We start from the raw sequence: 20,126 nt of genomic DNA on the forward strand, positions 1-20,126 counted from the left end.
GGTGAGGGGCAGAGAGAGGGGGACAGAGGATCTGAAGTGGGCTCTGCTCTGACAGGCTGACAGCAGCAAGCCCAATGCAGGGCTCGAACTCATGACCACGAGATCATGACCTCAGCTGAAGTCAGATGTTCAACCGACTAAGCCACCCAGGTGCCCCAAAACATGGATTTTTTTTAGTTCAGGTTTTGACAAAGTGAAAGTAACAGTCACCAGGGGTACTCAAACCTGCCAGCCCTCAATCTTGGTGGTGGTTAAACTTGGAGAAAGGCCAGAGAAGACACTTACAAGCACACACAATCCCCCTGAATGAGTTTTCTTTTCCTAGAATTGCATTAGCTTTTAAAAATTGATCCTTGCCATCCACCTGGGTCTCATTTGCAATCTGACAAATGGAACAAAAAGAACCCTGAATTCGGTGCATACTTTGCTTTTGGTGCTGCTGCTTCTCATGGTTCTCAGCAGAGATTAAGAAAGAACGTGCACACAGCAGATCCCTGATATTGGTGGGCCTGATTTCCTGGCAAATTGCTGTCGTTTTCCACTTTTCTGTTCAGGACCACTGATTGCTGAGATGTGGATGCATACTGAAATTAAAGCAATTCATTGTGTTCTAAAGTTTTTTTGTTTCTTTTAATTCAGTGTTCGTGTAAAACCACCTTTTGAAGCAGTAACTCTCAAATCTGAAGAGCAATTGATGTTTCCATTAATTTAATTAAATCCTTACTTCTAAGGATTTAACATCCTATAAGTAAAGTTTAATATAACAGTATTTCATAAGCAGCCTTTTTATTGTCAGACTATTGCCTTTTAATATAGTCAGAAAAAAAGTGTGCATAAAAAAAAAGCTATGATACAGGGTTACCATCCTACACTGTTCATGTTTGGGTATTATTTTTTATATAACGTGTGATATTTCTTGACTCTTTCGATTGTATGTAAAAGCTGGTTCTCCCATCTAACTTTGTTGGTTGGGCATTTTCTAGTATTATTTGCCGGAAGGAACACTGAGAGAATATGCCATCTTTTTAAAAATCCTGATTCTGCTTTTTTTCCCTCCAAATGTTAATGCCACTGATTGGAGGGTTTTATATATTACGAGATATACTTGAATGGGTTTTTGTCAAGATATAATTCTGAAACTTTTCATTTCTGTATGAAAATATAAACCCCATAAATCTACTCACTTTCCCCTGGGGTTGGATGGCTTTTGTCTAACAGCCATTCCAACTATCATTTAAAAGAAGATAAATGAGTAAAGGTCATAATTTCCTTCCTTCCAGATGTGAAGTTCTATTATTGAATCTCCTTAGAATGAGCACATGCAATTGTAAGCTTCTGGGTGGTAGCGTGGGTTAAGGAGTTGAGCTTTTGCTGTGACCATCCATTCACCTCAGCAACTTCTTTTCCTTTCTTGGTTGACAGTTTTGACTATTTTTTGCTCCTTGCTGAGGAAAAAATATTCTGTAGCAGTTTCTACCCACAATTTTATCCCAGAATAATTACTGACATACATATGACAACTATAATAATAAAAAAGAGAACTGAAATTTACTTCAGCACTCACCATGCACCAGACATGTTTCTAAGACATGTTTCTAAATGCTTCCCGTACTTGAACTCACTTAATCCTTATTATTATCATCCCAATATTACAGATGAGAAAATTTAAGAGCAGGGAAAATAATATACCCAAGACACACATCTAACGGTATGAAGCTAGAATTTAAAACCAGGCAATCTAGGGGCGCCTGGGTGGCTCAGTCGGTTGAGCGACCGACTTCGGCTCAGGTCATGATCTCACGGTTTATGAGTTCGAGCGCCGCTTCAGGCTCTGTGCCGACAGCTCGGAGCCTGGAGCCTGCTTCGGATGCTGTGTCTCCCTCGCTCTCTGCCCCTCCCCCACTCATGCTCTGTCTCTCTGTGTCTCAGAAATAAACATTAAAAAAATTTTTTTTAAACTAGGCAGTCTGATTGCCACTAGTCTTTTACCATTACACTGTACCACTATTTAATAACGTTTAATAATCTGAGAGTATAGGAAAAACGCTTATTTCAGATTAAATTTTATGTCTCAAGAAACTGAAATGTGCTCTCTTGATTTAATAACTGCTTTCTTGGGGCGCCTGGGTGGCTCAGTCGGTTAAGCGGCCGACTTCGGCTCAGGTCATGATCTCATGGTCCGTGGGTTTGAGCCCCGCGTCGGGCTCTGTGCTGACAGCTCAGAGCCTGGAGCCTGTTTCGGATTCTGTGTCTCCCTCTCTCTGACCCTCCCCCGTTCATGCTCTGTCTCTCTCTGTCTCAAAAATAAATAAATGTTAAAAAAAAAAAAAATTAAAAAAAAAAATAAATAAATAACTGCTTTCTTAAAGCTTGGGATACATACCTGGACTTTCTCTCTTTCAGCATTGAGACTATCCTGCAGTTCCTGCAGCTCTCTTTCTAAAAGTTCAACTCTTTGACGATAACGCAGACTCTCAACCTGAGCCACCTCAAACCTGGTTTCAGCAATTTCTTTTTCTCGTCGTATAAATCTACAGGAATATATAAAATTTTATTTGAGTAAAAAAAATGCCACCAACACAACATTTTAAAACTTGGATAATCTTTAAGATGACAAATCTATTCACTTTAGTAACTATTTTTACATGCTTTCATTAATAAGTAACGAGAGATGCTTTTTATTATAGACAATGGCTTCAGAAATGTGTATCTTTAAAAAAATAATTGAGGGGCATCTGCTGGCTCAGTTGGTTAAGCAGCCGACTTCAGCTCAGGTCATGATCTCACAGGTTGTGAGTTTGAGCCCCGGGGTTGGGCTCTGTGCTGACAGCTAGAACCTGGAGCCTGCTTTGGATTCTGTGTCTTTCTCTCTGACCCTCCCCCCCCACTCGCATTCTGTGTCTGTCTCTCTCTCAAAAATAAACATAAAAAAAAAAAAAAAATTGAAAGGCATTTAGTTTTTCTAAGAACTCGCTCAAGTTCTTACTATCAGATTCAACTGAAAGTCGTATCTTTAGCGTGGCCTATGTCTAAATGTCAAAAGTGACTGCTGATAGGGTAGAAGTGGGTTTGTTGGCCAATAGGAATGGAACGAGCTTTATAAATAAATAGCAGATAACCCCCACTTCCCTAATTTATGCATTTATAGTTACATCACACAGTGCTTGGTATACCACAAAATAAAGCATTAAGAATATTATTGGATTTACCTGAGAATTTCTAAAATTTGTTCTTGAGATTTTCCTTCTTCACTTAGAGAGACATTTAAGGGACCCTGTACACCTTCCTTCACAGAGGCAACAACCTTGTCACTTAATTTTTCAATCTGATCATGAAGTAATCGGTTTTGTTTCTCTAGATCTTCACAGCGAGACACACACTTGGAAACTTCATCCTGTAAACAAGAGTCTATCATAATAGCAGATTTTCTGGAGTACCTGGGTGGCTGAGTCGGTTAAATATCCGACTTCAGCTCAGGTCATGATCTCATGGTTCATGAGTTTGAGCCCCACATCAGGCTTTCTGCTGTCAGCAAGTAGTCTGCTTTGGACCCTCTGTCCCCTTTTCTCTCTGCCCCTCCCCAGCTTATTCTCTTTCTCTCTCAAAATAAATAAATAAAAAACAATAACAGCAGATTTTCCAATCAATGTATACTTAAAAACCCCCATACCTTTAAATTCTCCAGAATACTCTATCATGATGTATAATAATACCTTTAACATTCTCTCTCTTTCTTCCCAAGATGCTTTGCACTCCAATAACTGTGATTCTGCTTTCTGGGTTGTTTCTTCCAAATGCTGACGGACTGATGCCATTTTGGAAACCTGTTCCTTGGCAGCTTGTAGAGCTTCAACATCAGCAGCATGGAGCATCAATTCTCTCTCATACTTATTCTGAGCTTCCACAGCTATTTTAGCCTGTAAGAAATTATTTCCCCATTGACACAAGATTAAAAACTCATAAGGCTAGTCAGTATTTTCTGAAAAGATGCACATTACATTCTTTAAAAATCTAAATGTACCAAAATAAAATACTTAGAAGTTATGCTGTATCTATTTAATGAAATATGCTGCCTATAAGAAATTCATGTTAGACCTAAAGACACTTGCAGATTGAAAGGTAAGGGGATGGAGAAACATTTGTCATGAAAATGGAAGTCAAAAGAAAGTCGGAATAGCAATACTTCTATCAGTATCAGTTAAAACCAAACTTTAAACCAAAGACTGTAACAAGAAATGAAGAAGGGCACTATATCAAAATAAAGGAGACTATCCAACAAGAAAATCTAACAATTGTAAATATTTATGCCCCCAACATGGAAGCATACAAATATATAAAACAATTAATAAAAAACATAAGCAAACTCATTGATAATAATATAATAACAATAGAGAACTTTAACTACTTACATCAATGGACAGGTCATCTAAGCAAAAAGCAACATGCAAACAATGACTTAAATGACACACTGGACCAGATGGACTTAACAGATATATTCAGAACATTTTATCCTAAAGCAGCAGAATACACATTCTTTTCTAGTGCACATGGAGCATTCTCCAGAACAGATCACACAGTGGATCACAAATCAGGGTTCAACAAGTATAAAACGACTGAGATCACACCACCACACACCATGCGTATTTTCCAACCACAACACCATGCAACTTGAAGTCAACCATAAGAAAAAATTGTGGAAAGGCCACAAATACATGGAATTTAAAGAACATCCTACTAAACAATGAATGGATCCACCAGGAAATTAAAGAAGAAATAAAAAAATACATGGATGCAAATGAAAATGAAAACATGATGATCCAAAATCTTTGGGATGCAGCAAAAGCAATCACAAAAGTGAAGTACACAGCAATATAGACCTATCTTAAGAAGAAAGAAAAATCCCAAAAATGCAACCTAACCTTATCCCTAAAGGAGCCAGAAGAAGAACAAATGAAGCCCAAAGCCAGAAGGGAAATTAATAAAGAGCAGAAATAAATGACAGAGAAACAAACAAACAAAAAAATATCAGAGCAGATCAATGAAACTAGGAGCTAGTTCTCTGAAAAAATTAGTAAAATTGATAAACCCTTGGCCAGACTTATCAAAAAGAGGACCCAAATAAAATCATGAATGAAAGAAATCACAACCAACACAATAGAAATACAAACAATTTTAAGAGATCATGAAAAATTATATGCCAACAAAATGGGCAACCTGGAAGAAATGGATAATTCCTAGAAAGATTAAATTCCCAAAAGTGAAACAGAAAGAAACAGAAAACCTGAACAGATTGATAACCAGCAAAGAAATTCAATCAGTAATAAAAAATCTCCCAATACAGAAAAGTCCAGGGCCAGATGGCTTCCCAGGGGAATTCTACCAAACATTTAAAGAGTTAATAACAGGGTGCCTGGGTGGCTCAGTTAGTTAAGTGTCCGACTTCAGCTTAGGTCACGATCTCATGTTTTGTAGGTTTGGGCCCGCGATGGGCTCTGTGCTGACACCTTGCTCGGAGCCTGGAGACTGCTTTGGATTCTGTGACTCCTTCTCTCTCTGCCCTTCCCCTGCTCACACTGTCTCTCTGACTCTCAAAAATAAGTAAATGTAAAAAAAAATTTTTTTTTAAAGAAGAGTTAATAATACCTATTCTTCTCAAACTGTCCCCAAAAATAGAAATGGAAGGAAAACTTCAAATCTCATTCTATGATGCCAGCATTAGCATTACCCTCTGATTCCAAAACCAGACAAAGACTTCACTAAAAAAGGCAAATACCCCTGATGAACATGGATGCAAAATTCTCAACAAAATACTAGCAAATCAAATCCAACAGTACATTAAAAGAATCATTCACTGTGATCAAGTAGGATTTATTCCTGGGCTGCAGGGGTGGCTCAGTGTTCGCAAATCAATCAATGTGATACACCACATTAATAAAAGGGTAAAAACCATATGCTCCTTTCAACAGATGCAGAAAAAGCATATGATGAAGTATAACATCCATTCATGATAAAAACCCTCCACAAAGTAAGGACAGAGAGAACATACTTCAACGTAATAAAGGCCATATATGAAAACCACAGCTAATATCATCCTCAATGGGGAAAAACAGAGCTTTTCCTCTATGGTCAGGAACAAGACACGGATGTCCATTCTCACCACTGTTACTTAACATATAGTATTGGAAGTCCCAGCCACAGCAATCAAACAACAAAAAGAAATAAAAAGCATCCAAATTGGCAAGGAGTAAGTCAAACTTTCACTATTTGCAGATGACATGATACTTTATATAGAAAACCCAAAAGACTCCACCCAAAAATTGCTAGAACTGGTACACAAATTCAGTAAAGTTTCAGGATACAAAATCAATGTACAGAAATCTGTTGTATTTTTATACACCAATAATGAAGCAACAGAAAGAGCAATCAAGGAATCATTCTCATTTACAACTATACCAAAAACCTTGAGATATCTAGTAATAAGCCTAACCAAAGAGGTAAAAGATCTGTACTGTGAAAACAAGAAAACCACACAACACTGATGAAAGAAACAGAAGACAACAAAAAGAAAAAACATTCCACACTCATGGATTAGAAAACCAAATACTGTTAAAATGTCTATACTATCCAAAGTAACCTATACATTTAATGCAATCCCTATCAAAATACCAGCAGCATTTTTCACAGATCTAGAACAAATAACCCCAAAATTTGTATGGAACTAAAAAAGACCCCAAACAGCCAAGGCAATCTTGAAAAAGAAAAGCAAAGCTGGAGGCATCACGTTTCTGGATTTCAAGCTATAGTCATCAAGACATAATGGTACTGGCACAAAAACAGACACATAGGTCAACAGAACTGAATAAAACCCAGATGTATGTAAGACAGAATATCCTAAGGAAAAAAGTCTCTTCAACAAATGGTGTTGGGAAAACTGGACAGCAACACGCAAAACAATGAAACTGGACCATTTTCTTAATGCCAAACACAAAAATAAACTGGATAAAAGGCCTAAATGTGAGACCAGAAACCATCAAAATCCTAGAGGAACAGGCAGGAACCTCTTCTGACATTGGCTGTAGCAATTTCTTACTAGATATGTCTCCTGAGGCAAAGGAGACAGAAACAAAAATAAACTTTTCAGATTTCATCAAAATACAAAGCTTCTGCATGATGAAGTAAACAATAAACAAAACTAAAAGGTAATCTACAAAATGAGAGAAGATACTTGCAAAGAACGTATCTGATAAAGCGTTAGTATCCAAAATATATAAAGAACAAACTCAACATCCAAAAAAACAAATAATCCAGTGAAGAAATGGGCATGAAGTGACACTTTCCAAAGAAGACAGCCAGGTGGCTAACAGACATATGAAAAGATGCTCAATGTCACCCGTCATCAAGGAAATACAAATCAAAACTACAATGATGGGGAGCCTGGGTCGCTCAGTAGGTTAAGTGCTTGATTTCGGCTCTGGTCCAGATCTCACAGTCCTGAGACTGACCCCTGCCGTCCAGCTCCGTCCTGGGTGTGGAGCCTGCTTAGGATTCTCTCTCTTCCCCAATGCCCCTCTCCCTGGCTTGCATGCTCTCTCTCGCTCTCAAAAACAAAACAAAACAGGGGCGCCTGGGTGGCGCAGTCGGTTAAGTGTCCGACTTCAGCCAGGTCACGATCTCGCGGTCCGGGAGTTCGAGCCCCGCGTCGGGCTCTGGGCTGATGGCTCGGAGCCTGGAGCCTGTTTCCGATTCTGTGTCTCCCTCTCTCTCTGCCCCTCCCCCGTTCATGCTCTGTCTCTCTCTGTCCCAAAAATAAATAAACGTAGAAAAAAAAAAATTAAAAAAAAAAAAAACAAAAAAAAACAAAAAAAAACAAAACACCCCAATCTACAATGAGCTATCGCCTCACACCAGTCAGAATGGCTAGAATTAACACCATAGGAAACAACAGGGTTGGCGAGGATGAGGAGAAAGGGGAACCCTTTTACACTGCTGATGGAAAAGTACAACCATTCTGCCATTCTGGAAAAATGTACAGGTTCCTTAAAAGTTAAAAAAGAACAACCCTATGACCTAGTAATTACACCACTACAAGATATTTATAAATACCTTTTGTATCTGCAGATATAAAAATACTGATCTGAAGGGACACATGCACCCCAATATTTATAGCAGCATTTTCAATGATAGCCAAATTACGGAAAGGGCCCAAATGTCCATTGACTGATAAATGGATAAAGAAAAGGTGGAGTGTGCGTGTGTGTGTGTGTGTGTCCGCGCGCGCATGATGGAATATTAACCACAAAAAAGAATGAAGTCTTGCCATTTGCAATGATGTGGGTGGAGCTAGAAATTATCATGCGAAGTGAAAGAGTCAGAAGAAGACAGATACCATATGATTTCACTCATATGTGGAATTTAAGAAACAAAACAAATGAACACAGGAGGCAAAAAAGGAGGAAAACCAAGAAACAGAGTCTTAGCTATAGGGAATAAACTGAGGGTTGATGGAAGGAGGTAGGGGTGGGGGATGAGCTAGATGGGTAATGCTCTAAAGAGAGCACTTGTTGGGATGAGCACTGGGTGTTATATGTAAATGACGAATCACTAAATTCTACACCTGAAATTAATATTACACTATATGTTAATAATTGGAATTTAAATAAAAATTTGGAGAAAAAACAACCACCATAACAAAAAAAAAACTCAAAACAAGGAAGAAATATGAAAGAACTGTTCAAAATGAAACTTATGAAGATGATACAACAATTTGCAACAGGCTTTATAAAATAAAAGCTAAAAACAACTCCGATATGTAAAATACATGTGCATACACATACATAAACACAAACTTAAAGTAAACAAAAGGAAATAAGAATAATTTATTTGAATATTGAATTATTGATACATTCTTTTATTTTAATTTGCAATGTTACACTGTTTGGCAATAAGCCAAGGATAATTTTTGTCTAATTTACCTTTGAAGTATTTTCCCCTGTATTCCACTTCTGATGTAATCTTCATACATCTACATACCATATATATAAGCAATAAAGAACTATAATCAAATGACTATTCATATACCACTCAAAAGATGAGAACATTACACGTCTTCCCATTCTATTTCAGTTTTACTATTACTGGTACTTTTATATTTTTCCCCATTTGTCAAGGTTGCTTTGTTAATGGTTATTGCACTATTTGCTTTCAGTCTTCACATACACTTTTCAGCTGATCTTAGTGCAAGTTCCACAATGGTGAAAATAACTGTATTTCTGTACGGTTTACCAATCCTCAAGATGCAGTAAGATACTCCAAGAACTGCTCCCTAGGATCAAACCTCATTTCTCAATAACTGGCTACATGATCAACACTTACTTGTTCCTGACAGTCACGTCTGGCTTGCTGTTCATTACTCAAAGCTGTGCTTGCTCTCTGAAGAGCTTCTTGTACTTCATTCTGAACGCTGTTAAGTGTTTTCTTTAACTCAGATAACTAAATCAGAAGAACATTAATTAAAACCAGGGTTAACTGCAAGACAATTATTGTAATAATTAATAAAATAACCAGGGTTATTTTAAAGACAAATTTTTAAAATCCTACTGGCCCAAACAGACTTACTAAATTTAAAAGATAACTTGAAGTAATACTGCACAAATTTCACAGGCTTATGTTCACTCCTTACTAACATCTGCAAAAGTTAATGGTCAGGCAGAGAGGCTTATAAAAAACAGCACTGATATCTACTACCATAAAGTAGTCTAAAATACTCAAAAGGAAACACATACGGACCTACAAAGCAGTGTAAAACATACAACTAAAATTGTTAAATATGTGTCCATTCAGTATCAGTTGAAATGAACTGGATGGTAACTAATAAGCTACTTAATTCAAATCCTTACACACACACACACACACACACACACACACACACACACACACACACACACAGATTGATATGGCTAATAATCTAATTTACCTGTTGTTCCATACTTTCTATGGCTTTTCTCTTATCATCCTGAAGTTCCTGTTTTTCCTTCTCTACTTCCATCAACTTCTTTTCCAACTGTGTCTGAAACTCAGCTGACTCTTTTAAACGAACTTCAATATTCTTACGTACTTCTTCTGTCACCTTTACCACCATCCAGGTAATAGAATACAAAAATTATACACATCTAAAATTATACAATTAGTTTCTCTAAATCTAAACTTCACAAGTACTAAAATTAACATTTGCTTTGTATTAAAAAAAAAAAAAAATCTACCAGGGTGCCTGGTGGCTCAGTCAGTTAAGCATCCGACTTCAGCTCAGGTCATGATCTCACAGTTCATGGGTTCGAGCCCCATGTCAGGCTCTGTGCTGACAGCTTGGAGCCTGGAGCCTGCTTCTGATTCTGTGTCTCCCTCTCTCTCTGCCCCTCCTTGCTCTCTCTCTTTCTTCTCTCTCAAAAATAAATAAAGATTAAAAAAAAAACTTAAAAAAATATCTATCAATGCTAATCAGTTTTGAATTTTGTGTGTTTTGTTTTATCTGGCTTATTAGACTGAAGTATTTTTCAGATTTAAAAGGTAAACACAATGATATCCGTCAAACTCATATTTACTATAGTACTTACACACAGCAAGCTTTTATTTAAAAAAAAAAAGTTAAGAGGCATCTGGGTGGCTCAGTTGGTTAAGCGTCCAACTTGGGCTGAGGTCATGATCTCATGGTTTGTGAGTTCGAGCTCCATGTTGGGCTCTGTGCTGACAGCTCAGGGCCTGGAGCCTGCTTCAGATTCTGTGTCTCCCCTCCGCCTCTCTCTCCCTTCCCTGCTCATACTCTTATCTCCCTCTCAAAAATAAATAAACATTAAAAAAAAAAAGTGCATTCAAATTAAATTTAAAATTGAATATACCTGTTTTTCCTTGTTAAGAGATTCTTCTAAACTAGTAACCATTGCTCGATACTGTTCCACATTACTAGTACTTGTTTTGAGTCTCTCCTTCAAATCATTCACCTGCTCTTCTGCTTGCCTTAGCTGACTCAGAAGATCATCCACATCTTCTTTGTTGCTAGGCTGACCTAAAAGATTTAAGAGCTCTCTTAAAACTAACATTTTAAATGGCTGTTATCAGAGAGTTTGTGAAATTAGGATTAAGGCTCAAATGTAAAAGTACTTATCTTGAAAGTATATTTGAACACACACTAAATACGAAAATAAAAACAGGTATTTCTCCAGAATATTATTTCTTCAAAAATCAAATATTTGAAATCTGCCATTACAAATATTACAATGAAGATATTTAAAAGAGAAGAATAAACATTTGAGCTAAACTGAGGAAGCTACTTGAAGATATTACCAGGTTACTAATTTACTTTTTTAACATTGTTTACTCTAAAACACTAAATCTTAAATTATTTAGTCCAATTTTCATTCTAAAATCCATGGAAAAGGAAGAAACTACAGATTAAAAAGAATGTTTTCTTATCATGTGATGTATCAATATGGACTATTATTGGATAATTACACATCCACTTATGTATCATATATTTACACATGTACATATATTATGTTCTTAAGATTACCTGGACCAAAGGCTTTGCATTTGAAATGGTACATTCACAAAAAGAAGCAAAATCTAATGAAACACATCTTTTACCTAAGGCTATCAATGAGCAATGATTATGAATACTACTCTAAAAGAGACCAAACAAATGAATTATTTCTGCAAGTGACCCTTACTACAGATTCAACAAGGGAGAGTTGAAGATTTAAGTATTAATCCTCCTCAAAAGAAACATTTCACAAGTATCAATAAATGGTTTCAAGGGGCGCCTGGGTGGCGCAGTCGGTTAAGCGTCCGACTTCAGCCAGGTCACGATCTCGCGGTCCGTGAGTTCGAGCCCCGCGTCAGGCTCGGGGCTGATGGCTCGGAGCCTGGAGCCTGTTTCTGATTCTGTGTCTCCCTCTCTCTCTGCACCTCCCCCGTTCATGCTCTGTCTCTCTCTGTCCCAAAAATAAATAAAAACATTGAAAAAAAAAAAAAAAACTAAAAAAAAAAAAAAAAAATAAATGGTTTCAACAACTGGAAAACTGGTCAGGTGCCATGCAGAACTATTTCCAGTCTTCTGAGTCTGCAAATTTATTAATTTAAGCCTAAAACAGCTTTTCTATATGAAGAGTAAAAGGTTTTTTTTTTTTTTCCTCTTTTGCTATTATCCAAAAAGAACATAGGTTATTTATTTACAGGGTATGTTATGAGCCTCAAAAAGTACTTTGTTATCACTTTACTTATTTATTAGTGTATTTACCTTTGCCAGTTCTCTGTGAGGACTGAGAAGCAAGCTGAACTTCCATATTACTGAGGTGCTGTTTTAATGTAGCAATTTCCTTTTGAGCATTTTTTAATAGTTCTTTTGTGTTATGATGAAGATTTGTCTCAGTATCCAGTTGTCTTTTTGTATCCAAAAGTTGAACCTAAGAAGAAAAGATACATTAACCTTACAAACACTATCTTTCAGGTAAGCAACTAGAGGTTCACTTTATCATTTTAAAACACTTTAAACTCTAGCCAACATAGAGTAACAGAAATCAGATACATCCTCCCATCTGAAATAACTGAAAAAAAGAACTATGATACCTGAGACAGGAAACAAAAGAAGCAAGCCCTGTAATTTCCCTAGCTTCCTGTGTGTTTAGGCTTTGACAGAGGGAAAGGGAAATAAGGCAGAAGCAAGCAGACTCCTTGAACTGAGAACACATAAATGAAGAGTACAGGAAGACTAAATTAGTTCCTAATTCCTAAGATAGACTATCACAGAGAGCTGCACTGATAGAGTACCCAAGAGATTTGCAGAGGATCCCTGTTGAATATTCAACAAAATAGTCATCAGTACATACATGTGAAATTACCCCAGACAGGCTTAAGAATCATCCAAAGAGAGTGAGTGAAGAGTGTCTGGTGTTCACAGAGAGTCAGGAATAATGCCAATTACCAGCAGCCAGAATGAAAAAACTCATAATTCACTGGACACTGGGACTAGTATACAGGCAAGTCTTGCCTCAATAGTGGGGAATAATTAGTTACAGACTGAACACTGCTTTGGACCTGCCTAAAAAATCATAAAAAGCAACCCTCAAGAGAAGCAAATTATTTTCAATTGCTGCATCCCAGAAAAAAACACGGGATTTATAGGAATATAAAAATATCCAGCACCCAATAGGATAAAACTCAAAATATATAGCACCCAACCAAAAATTATTAGGCACACAAGGAGGCAAGGAAAACTAACAGCTTCTTCAAAACCATGCTTCAATAGGAAATGGCAGTGTACCTACATACCAGCTTTATTTCCAGAAATAAACAATCTATAGAAATTCATAACACTAACAGACTCACATCTAGATTTCTAGTAAGTGTATGCCTTTGTTCCACCTCATTTTCCAACTTCTTCTTTAGATGAGATATCTCATGTTCCAGTTTTTCTATCTGGCCACTAAGCCTTTGTTTGGTTTCCGTTTCAGATCGCTCTAATATTCCCTAAGGTAAAAAAAGATTTTTTGGTTATGCTTAAGAAAGAAATTAAAAAAGTAATACAGAGAAAATGAAAGGCTATAGAGCATTACAACCCATTTCTACATGAATAAATTAAAATCTAGAACATTTACCAAAAAAGTCTTCTGACATTTTTTGTATTAAAATATCTACTTAATAAAGGAAAAGAGACATATTGCAATAGTCATTCAGACCTCCTGAAGTTTTAAAATAAAAAATAAAAACAAAAATTTAATCTTGTAAACAACTCAACTGCACAGGACTCTGTAAATATAGATTTGAGGGTGAAAACTGCTAAATGCATGGTTTCAATCAGTTCTCTTTCAAGGTTTTTTTTATATAATGCATGACAAAAGTGACAGAAAAATGTTCTAATTAAGAACCTGAGAGGATGCAATGTTAAAACTACTTATTTAACTAGAACATTTTTTTCTACAGGTGTTTTTTTTTTTTTTTTTTGGTTACCTGAATCGTTTGCAGATTAGTCAGCAGCAAGTTTTGCCCTCTTTGTTCGGCTAACAAAGACTCTCTTTGTTGAGAAAGGCGGACTTCGGACAATTTAAGCATCTCCTTTTCCTTTTTCAAGTTTTCTGCTCTTACCTTGAGGCAAATACAAGTAAAAAAAAAATTTAAAAGATCCCTCATTGTTATTTCTTTTTTTTTTTTAATTTTTTTTTTTTTAAACGTTTATTTATTTTTGAGACAGAGAGAGACAGAGCATGAACAGGGGAGGGTCAGAGAGAGGGAGACAGAATCTGAAACAGGCTCCAGGCTCTGAGCTGTCAGCACAGAGTCCGACGCGGGGCTCGAACCCACGGACCGTGAGATCATGACCCGAGCCGAAGTCGGCTGCTCAACCGACTGAGCCACTCAGGCACCCCCCTCATTGTTATTTCTTAATGCTAATTAGAGACGAGGACATTTCTTCATTACATAAGAATTTATAACTCTTAATTTTCAGGTGTTAAAATATGAAGCAAAAATTATGGGAATATCAATAGACCAAAGGAAAAAATCTTGCAATTACCACAAATACTTAATGATTTCTCTGCTCTTAACAAATCAGACTTTGAAACAGCCAACAAAAAAATCTAAAACATCAGAGTAAAACAAAATTGCAAAATTTTGCTACCTTCATACCTATATATTATTAAATTATGCAAGTTTTAGAATCAAAGCTTGGTTTCTAAGTATCTGGTTTGAGAATGATGACGGATTTATTTCCATTTTTTCTGCCTCATGAAGAGTACACTCTGAGTCTCAGGAGATTTGGAAGGGTGCTCTGAAAACAAATATCCTCAAAGTATTCATAACTACACCATAAATCATAAATGAGCAATCATAAAACTTACTCTCCCAGTTTGAAAAAGTGATGCTGTCCATTCCCCACAAATGAGTGGAAACATAAAAATGAAGGGATGTAGCCAACAGAATTAGAAAACCTAGGTATAAGTCCCAACCAACCCATCTCTCACGACTATCTCAAACAGGAAATTATTTAAGTTTTGAGTCTGTTTCTCAACCGGTAAAATGGGGGACAAGTGCACCTAGCTCACAATGATCAGAAAGTTGTGAGACAACTTTACAGAACAGTAAAACATTAAATAGAAATTCATCATCAAGAATCCAGTATAGTTGAAAGTACTGCCAATTTCTAGTAGATATATGTATTCATGTTGAAATTCAGAAATTTAATACTAATAAGATTTTTATATTTTTGTCACAAATGAGCAAGAATGAATGAAATATTCATTTGTCTGTTAGAGAAACAGTGATTTACAAATTTAGTATGAAATGGAAGACCTGTAAAGAAATCTTAGTCCAGAAAAACAAATTTCTTTCCCCATTTAGTTCTGATAGAAATAATCACTAAACTGATGCACAACTAGGTATTTAGAAACTATGCTAATAAGGATTTGAAATCAGGGAGCCGGGTGTCAGTCAGTTGGGCGTGTGACTCTTGGTTTCAGCTTGAGTCATAATCTCAGTTTGTGGGTTCGAGCCCCATATGGGGCTCTATGCTGGCAGCATGGAGCCTGCTCGGGATTCTCTTTCTCCCTCTCTCTGCCCCTCCCCTGAGCGCACGTACACTCTCTAATAAATAAGTAGACTTGAAATCCATAAACCTCTCAAACACCTGTATCATATCAACCAGTGGAATCAAAGTAATAACTAAAGAACACATGCCAAATGCAATTTACAATGCAAATCAGATGAGGGAAATTGGTCTCACTTCTGCAACAGCCAGCTTTTCATTTGCTCCTCTCAAATCTTGCGTCATTGTATTGATAATCTGTTCCTGCTTTTGAGTTGTTGCAGTAAGTTTCTGATTTCTCTCATGTAGGGATGTTATTTCTCGACGATATCCTTCAACATTATCTTGTAACATTTCATAGCTTATGTGAAAGAAAAGAATTCCATTAGCAACTGAAATACTGAATCCTAGCTTATTCCTTGAAGAACTTTACAACAGACTAATTTCACACGATTAACAATATGAAAAAAAGTACCTTGTGTAATAATGTAAAACCTTCAACTCCAAATTTAACAGTTAAATTCAAATTCTAAGTAAACTTTAAGTTCTCATTTCATGCTGAATTAACTTTTTAAGCTAGATTTTGATTCTTTTTAAGCTAAGAATTTTGATCACATTCAAAATAGCACCAATATAATGTTGATACATGAAACACCCACCACGATACAGAACACAATTTATTTATGCATGGTTGGAGTTTTGCAGATCCTTTTTTCCTCTATAATTCTTTCTATTATGTGCTTGAAAGCCTACAAATGGCTGGCTACAGTTATCAACATAGGGGAAAAAAGGTGCTTATAGCTGGGGTATCAAACTGTTGGGACTGTATGGAGGAAACAACCTGCCATATACTTACAAAAACCTAGTTTTATCATGTAGTATACAGAAATACATTTCATTCTAACTTACTAAACTAACAAGTATTTGACAGACCTATTAAAACTATAAAATGAGGTTTACTATTACTTTTATAAATGACCAAGAAAGTGAATTTTCTCAAAATTAACTGTCTAGTGCTTGCTTCTCTTCTACCTAGAAAAGGCTGAATAAAATTTGCTCACATTCTTCTCATCCTCTTATGCATTTATGAAATAATTAAGTCCTATAGAAACAGTAGATTGTTCAATCTCAGGAAGGAAAACCAGCAACATTCTTCACATCAATTTCAACTTATTAAAAAACTACCTGGCCTACTTAGGAAATGCCCAAGAGAATCATTAATCAATATTCAAAAATGAACCCCTACAGCCCTGGATTATAGTCCACAAATGAGTAAACTTTTGCAAACTAATCCTCGAACCGGATTCAACTGAATATTGAAGTTCAGACTATTTTTACTAAGACTGTTAACTTATGAATAAAAGAAAACTTACCGTTTAGAAGCAAAATCTAGTTGTGTAGATATTTTGGTGTTTTGTGATCGCAAATCTGTAATTTGATCCTGAAGTTTCTCAAGCTGCTCATTTTGTATTTTTTCATTATCTGCCTTTTCTTTTTTGTAATTCTCAAAAATTTCCTGCAACTGAATATTGATGAAATTATTAAAAGATGACCACCTGTGTTCTCAAAGATTCTAACCAAGATAAAAGTGTCATGGTGTGTTCTTACCTGTTTAAGAGCAGCCTTTGCTTCTATAGCCTCTGCTGACTCAATTACAGGTACCGGAGCAGGAGTGGAAGCAGTCTGTGATGTACTTGAACGTTTCGGAGTTGATGCAAGAGAAATATCATCTAAACTTGAAGCTTCAGAAATGTAAAAGTAATAATGTAACATCTCTTTGTACATATGGCATTGCCAAAATAAACAAGCTCGACTTATTTAAATGAAACAGTAAGATTACAGAGATTATGAAAGAAGGAATCTAATGAACAATCTACCAACATCACTTTCAGTTTCTGGTTAGAGACAATATTTGCAAATGAAATGGTGAAACAAGACATAACTAAAAGGTCATGGAGATGTAATGTATAGTATGGGAATATGGTCAGTGATAGTGAGTTAACTCTGTATGGTGACAGAAGGTAACTAGACTTATAGAATGTGGGAGTCAATTCATGTTGTATGGAAATGTCAAATCATTATGAGGTACACCTGAAATTAATAGTATATTGTATGTCAACTATACTTAAAAATAGACAAATATAGTAATTCATAGATTCTAAGATGCACACTTGTCAACAATGGTCAGAATTTCTTCTTTCTTAGTCATACCTAAAACGATTATATGTTTTAGGATTGGTGATGTCATGATCGATCAATCACATATAGTAGATAAATTTGAAGCTACCATCAGTAAACACTGCTTATGTTGCAAAATCTATTCTATAATATACATTTAAAAAATATTTCCCAAAATTACTTGGAATTTTTTAGGATAATATGTAAAAACCTACCTTGTAAAGGAATGGCAACTCCTGTTGTTTGTGACAACAAAATACGGTACATATCACGCTGACGAACTATAGAATCAACAAGCTGCATTTGATGTTGTCGTGACTCCCGGAGTTGTTCTAATTCAGTGAGGGCATTCTCAAGTTTTAGCTGCAGCTCAGTGATTCTGTAGGAAAAGAAATCAGTCTATTTCACATGACTGAGATTGAGTTATAATATCTACTATAAATTCTACTGTATTTCAATAAACTATAAATTAATAAGCATTTTACCATCTATCATTAAGCATAATGTTTTGTCTCTCTTATCCTTTCCTTCTTCTGCTGGTATTTTAAGAACCACTTTAAAAACCTCCACCATACAGTACTCAGGTACTCACCAATGTCACCTGAAAAATCTGTTTGCAAAAATCAAACCAATTCCACTCAGTCCAAATCTCAGTCTTCTTAGCCACTGCTCTTTCTCTGGCACCAAACACATTTTTGGAAAAAATTCATTACTCTGCTTGAGTAATTCCTACATTACCTTCTCCATGAAGCCTGGTCTGTTTCCTTAAACCTAGGCTAGGTCCTCCACCTCTACACTCTCAAAGACAGACTTCTAGCCATTACAGCACTGAACACACGGGACTAAAATTATCCTACTTATTTATATACCTTATTCTATCTTACCATCAATCTCATCCACAAACTGAGATCCCTAAGAGTAAAAAAAAATTTTTTTTGTATTGTTGCTCAATTCTTTTTTCCGTTAAGTCATCATATTCCCAGTTTACAACACTATTAGGGACACGTAAGAACTTTTTAATAAATATTTTTGCTAAACAAACTGAGGTAATCAGTTGCTTACTTGGATGAAGTTGTTTCTTGTTCCTCTCTTTCTCTGGTTTCCCCAAGTTCCCTAAGGGCCACTAAGAGACGTTGATTTTGCTGTTGAAGTTCTTCAATATTTCTATAAGACACTAGATGCTGTGATATTACTTCAGATGAACTACTTATATCAGCGGAGCTCACTTCCTCATCACGAATTACATGATTACCCCTTGCTTCCTCAAGTTCCATCAAAAGCACTCTAATCTAAAAACAAAATTTTAATATATTATCAAATAGCATTGACTTTGATTCTGGAAATGTTTAGAATAAAAATTTTCAAATGAAAATATTACTTTATGAAAGCCATCAATATTAAATTATCTTAATACCAAGATTGTTTTAGATATTAAAACTTAAATTTTAATGGGAAAAACTATTTTTCATTTCTATAAAAGTGTCAATGAAAGCTGTTGTTTTTTTTAAATCACCAATTCACAATTCTAGAAGGATGGTCCCATTTTTGTAAAACAGTGGCCAAATAAAACACAAAGAAATATATACCTGTGTGTGTGTGTGTGCTTGCACTTGCATGCTTATGTATATATTGTATGGTGCGGAAGAAGGACAGCATGAAAAATAGATTTTAATTCCATTCATATGAGGTTTTCATGTATGTGCGTAAACCTACACATAAAATTGAGGATAAAATATATGAACAAGATAGATCTACATTCTTGACTTACTCAGTTGGAAAAAAAAAGTTCCAGAGTAATGCATATAGCATGGTTTTATTTCAATAAAAACAAGAGGTGAGGGGGACGCACCTGGGTGGCTCAGTCAGTTAAGCATCCAACTTCTGATTCTGACTCAGACTCAGGTCCTAGTCTTACAGTTCACTGAGTTCAAGCCCCGCACTGACAATGCGGAGCCTGCTTGGGATTCTCTCTCTCCCTCTCTCTCTACCCCTCCCATGCTCATACTTGTGCTCTCTCAAAATAAATAAAAAAAAACAAAAAACAAAAAACAAGGAATGCTTATACATGTTCATGAATGTTCACATGTGTCTGCATATATATGAAAAAAGACATGAAAGAACTAGTCTATTAGCACTGGTTATATTCTGGGACTTGAGTAGGAGGCAGAAACTTTTACTCATCCTTGAATTATTTCATTTATTACAATCGGTACTTGCAATTTGAAAATTTATCAAGTACTTAAAATATAAATGGGAAGGGTGATGAAAAAACAAAAAAACAATGACTAGCCTATAATTCTGTTAGAGTAGTATCCCTAACTGATGAGAATTTCAGATGCAGTAGTTCTATCTTAGATACTTGCAGATTCGATCACTACTG

The 20,126-nt window shown here is 36.0% G+C and overlaps 1 protein-coding gene across 2 annotated transcripts in view; it reads right to left on the reverse strand.

Moving 5' to 3' along the window:
• The window catches only part of TPR (translocated promoter region, nuclear basket protein), a 65,239-nt gene that overhangs the window by 31,445 nt on the left and 13,668 nt on the right, over positions 1-20,126 (reverse strand). For both annotated transcript variants that reach the window (XM_047076911.1, XM_047076910.1), the window contains exons 14-27: positions 18,809-19,035; positions 17,962-18,125; positions 17,177-17,310; positions 16,942-17,090; positions 15,767-15,929; positions 13,999-14,133; positions 13,378-13,518; positions 12,290-12,455; positions 10,893-11,059; positions 9,974-10,126; positions 9,373-9,489; positions 3,714-3,917; positions 3,210-3,394; positions 2,384-2,531 (exon numbers count right to left, since the gene is read on the reverse strand). In XM_047076911.1, coding sequence (XP_046932867.1) covers positions 2,384-2,531; positions 3,210-3,394; positions 3,714-3,917; positions 9,373-9,489; positions 9,974-10,126; positions 10,893-11,059; positions 12,290-12,455; positions 13,378-13,518; positions 13,999-14,133; positions 15,767-15,929; positions 16,942-17,090; positions 17,177-17,310; positions 17,962-18,125; positions 18,809-19,035 — 2,253 coding nt within the window. The remainder of the gene's footprint in view (positions 1-2,383; positions 2,532-3,209; positions 3,395-3,713; positions 3,918-9,372; positions 9,490-9,973; positions 10,127-10,892; positions 11,060-12,289; positions 12,456-13,377; positions 13,519-13,998; positions 14,134-15,766; positions 15,930-16,941; positions 17,091-17,176; positions 17,311-17,961; positions 18,126-18,808; positions 19,036-20,126) is intronic.

Source organism: Lynx rufus, unplaced genomic scaffold, assembly GCF_022079265.1.
Source record: "Lynx rufus isolate CCGP_SWC_20201006 ecotype Redwood Valley unplaced genomic scaffold, mLynRuf1.p SCAF_15, whole genome shotgun sequence".
In the NCBI taxonomy this organism is placed as follows: Eukaryota; Metazoa; Chordata; class Mammalia; order Carnivora; family Felidae; genus Lynx; species Lynx rufus.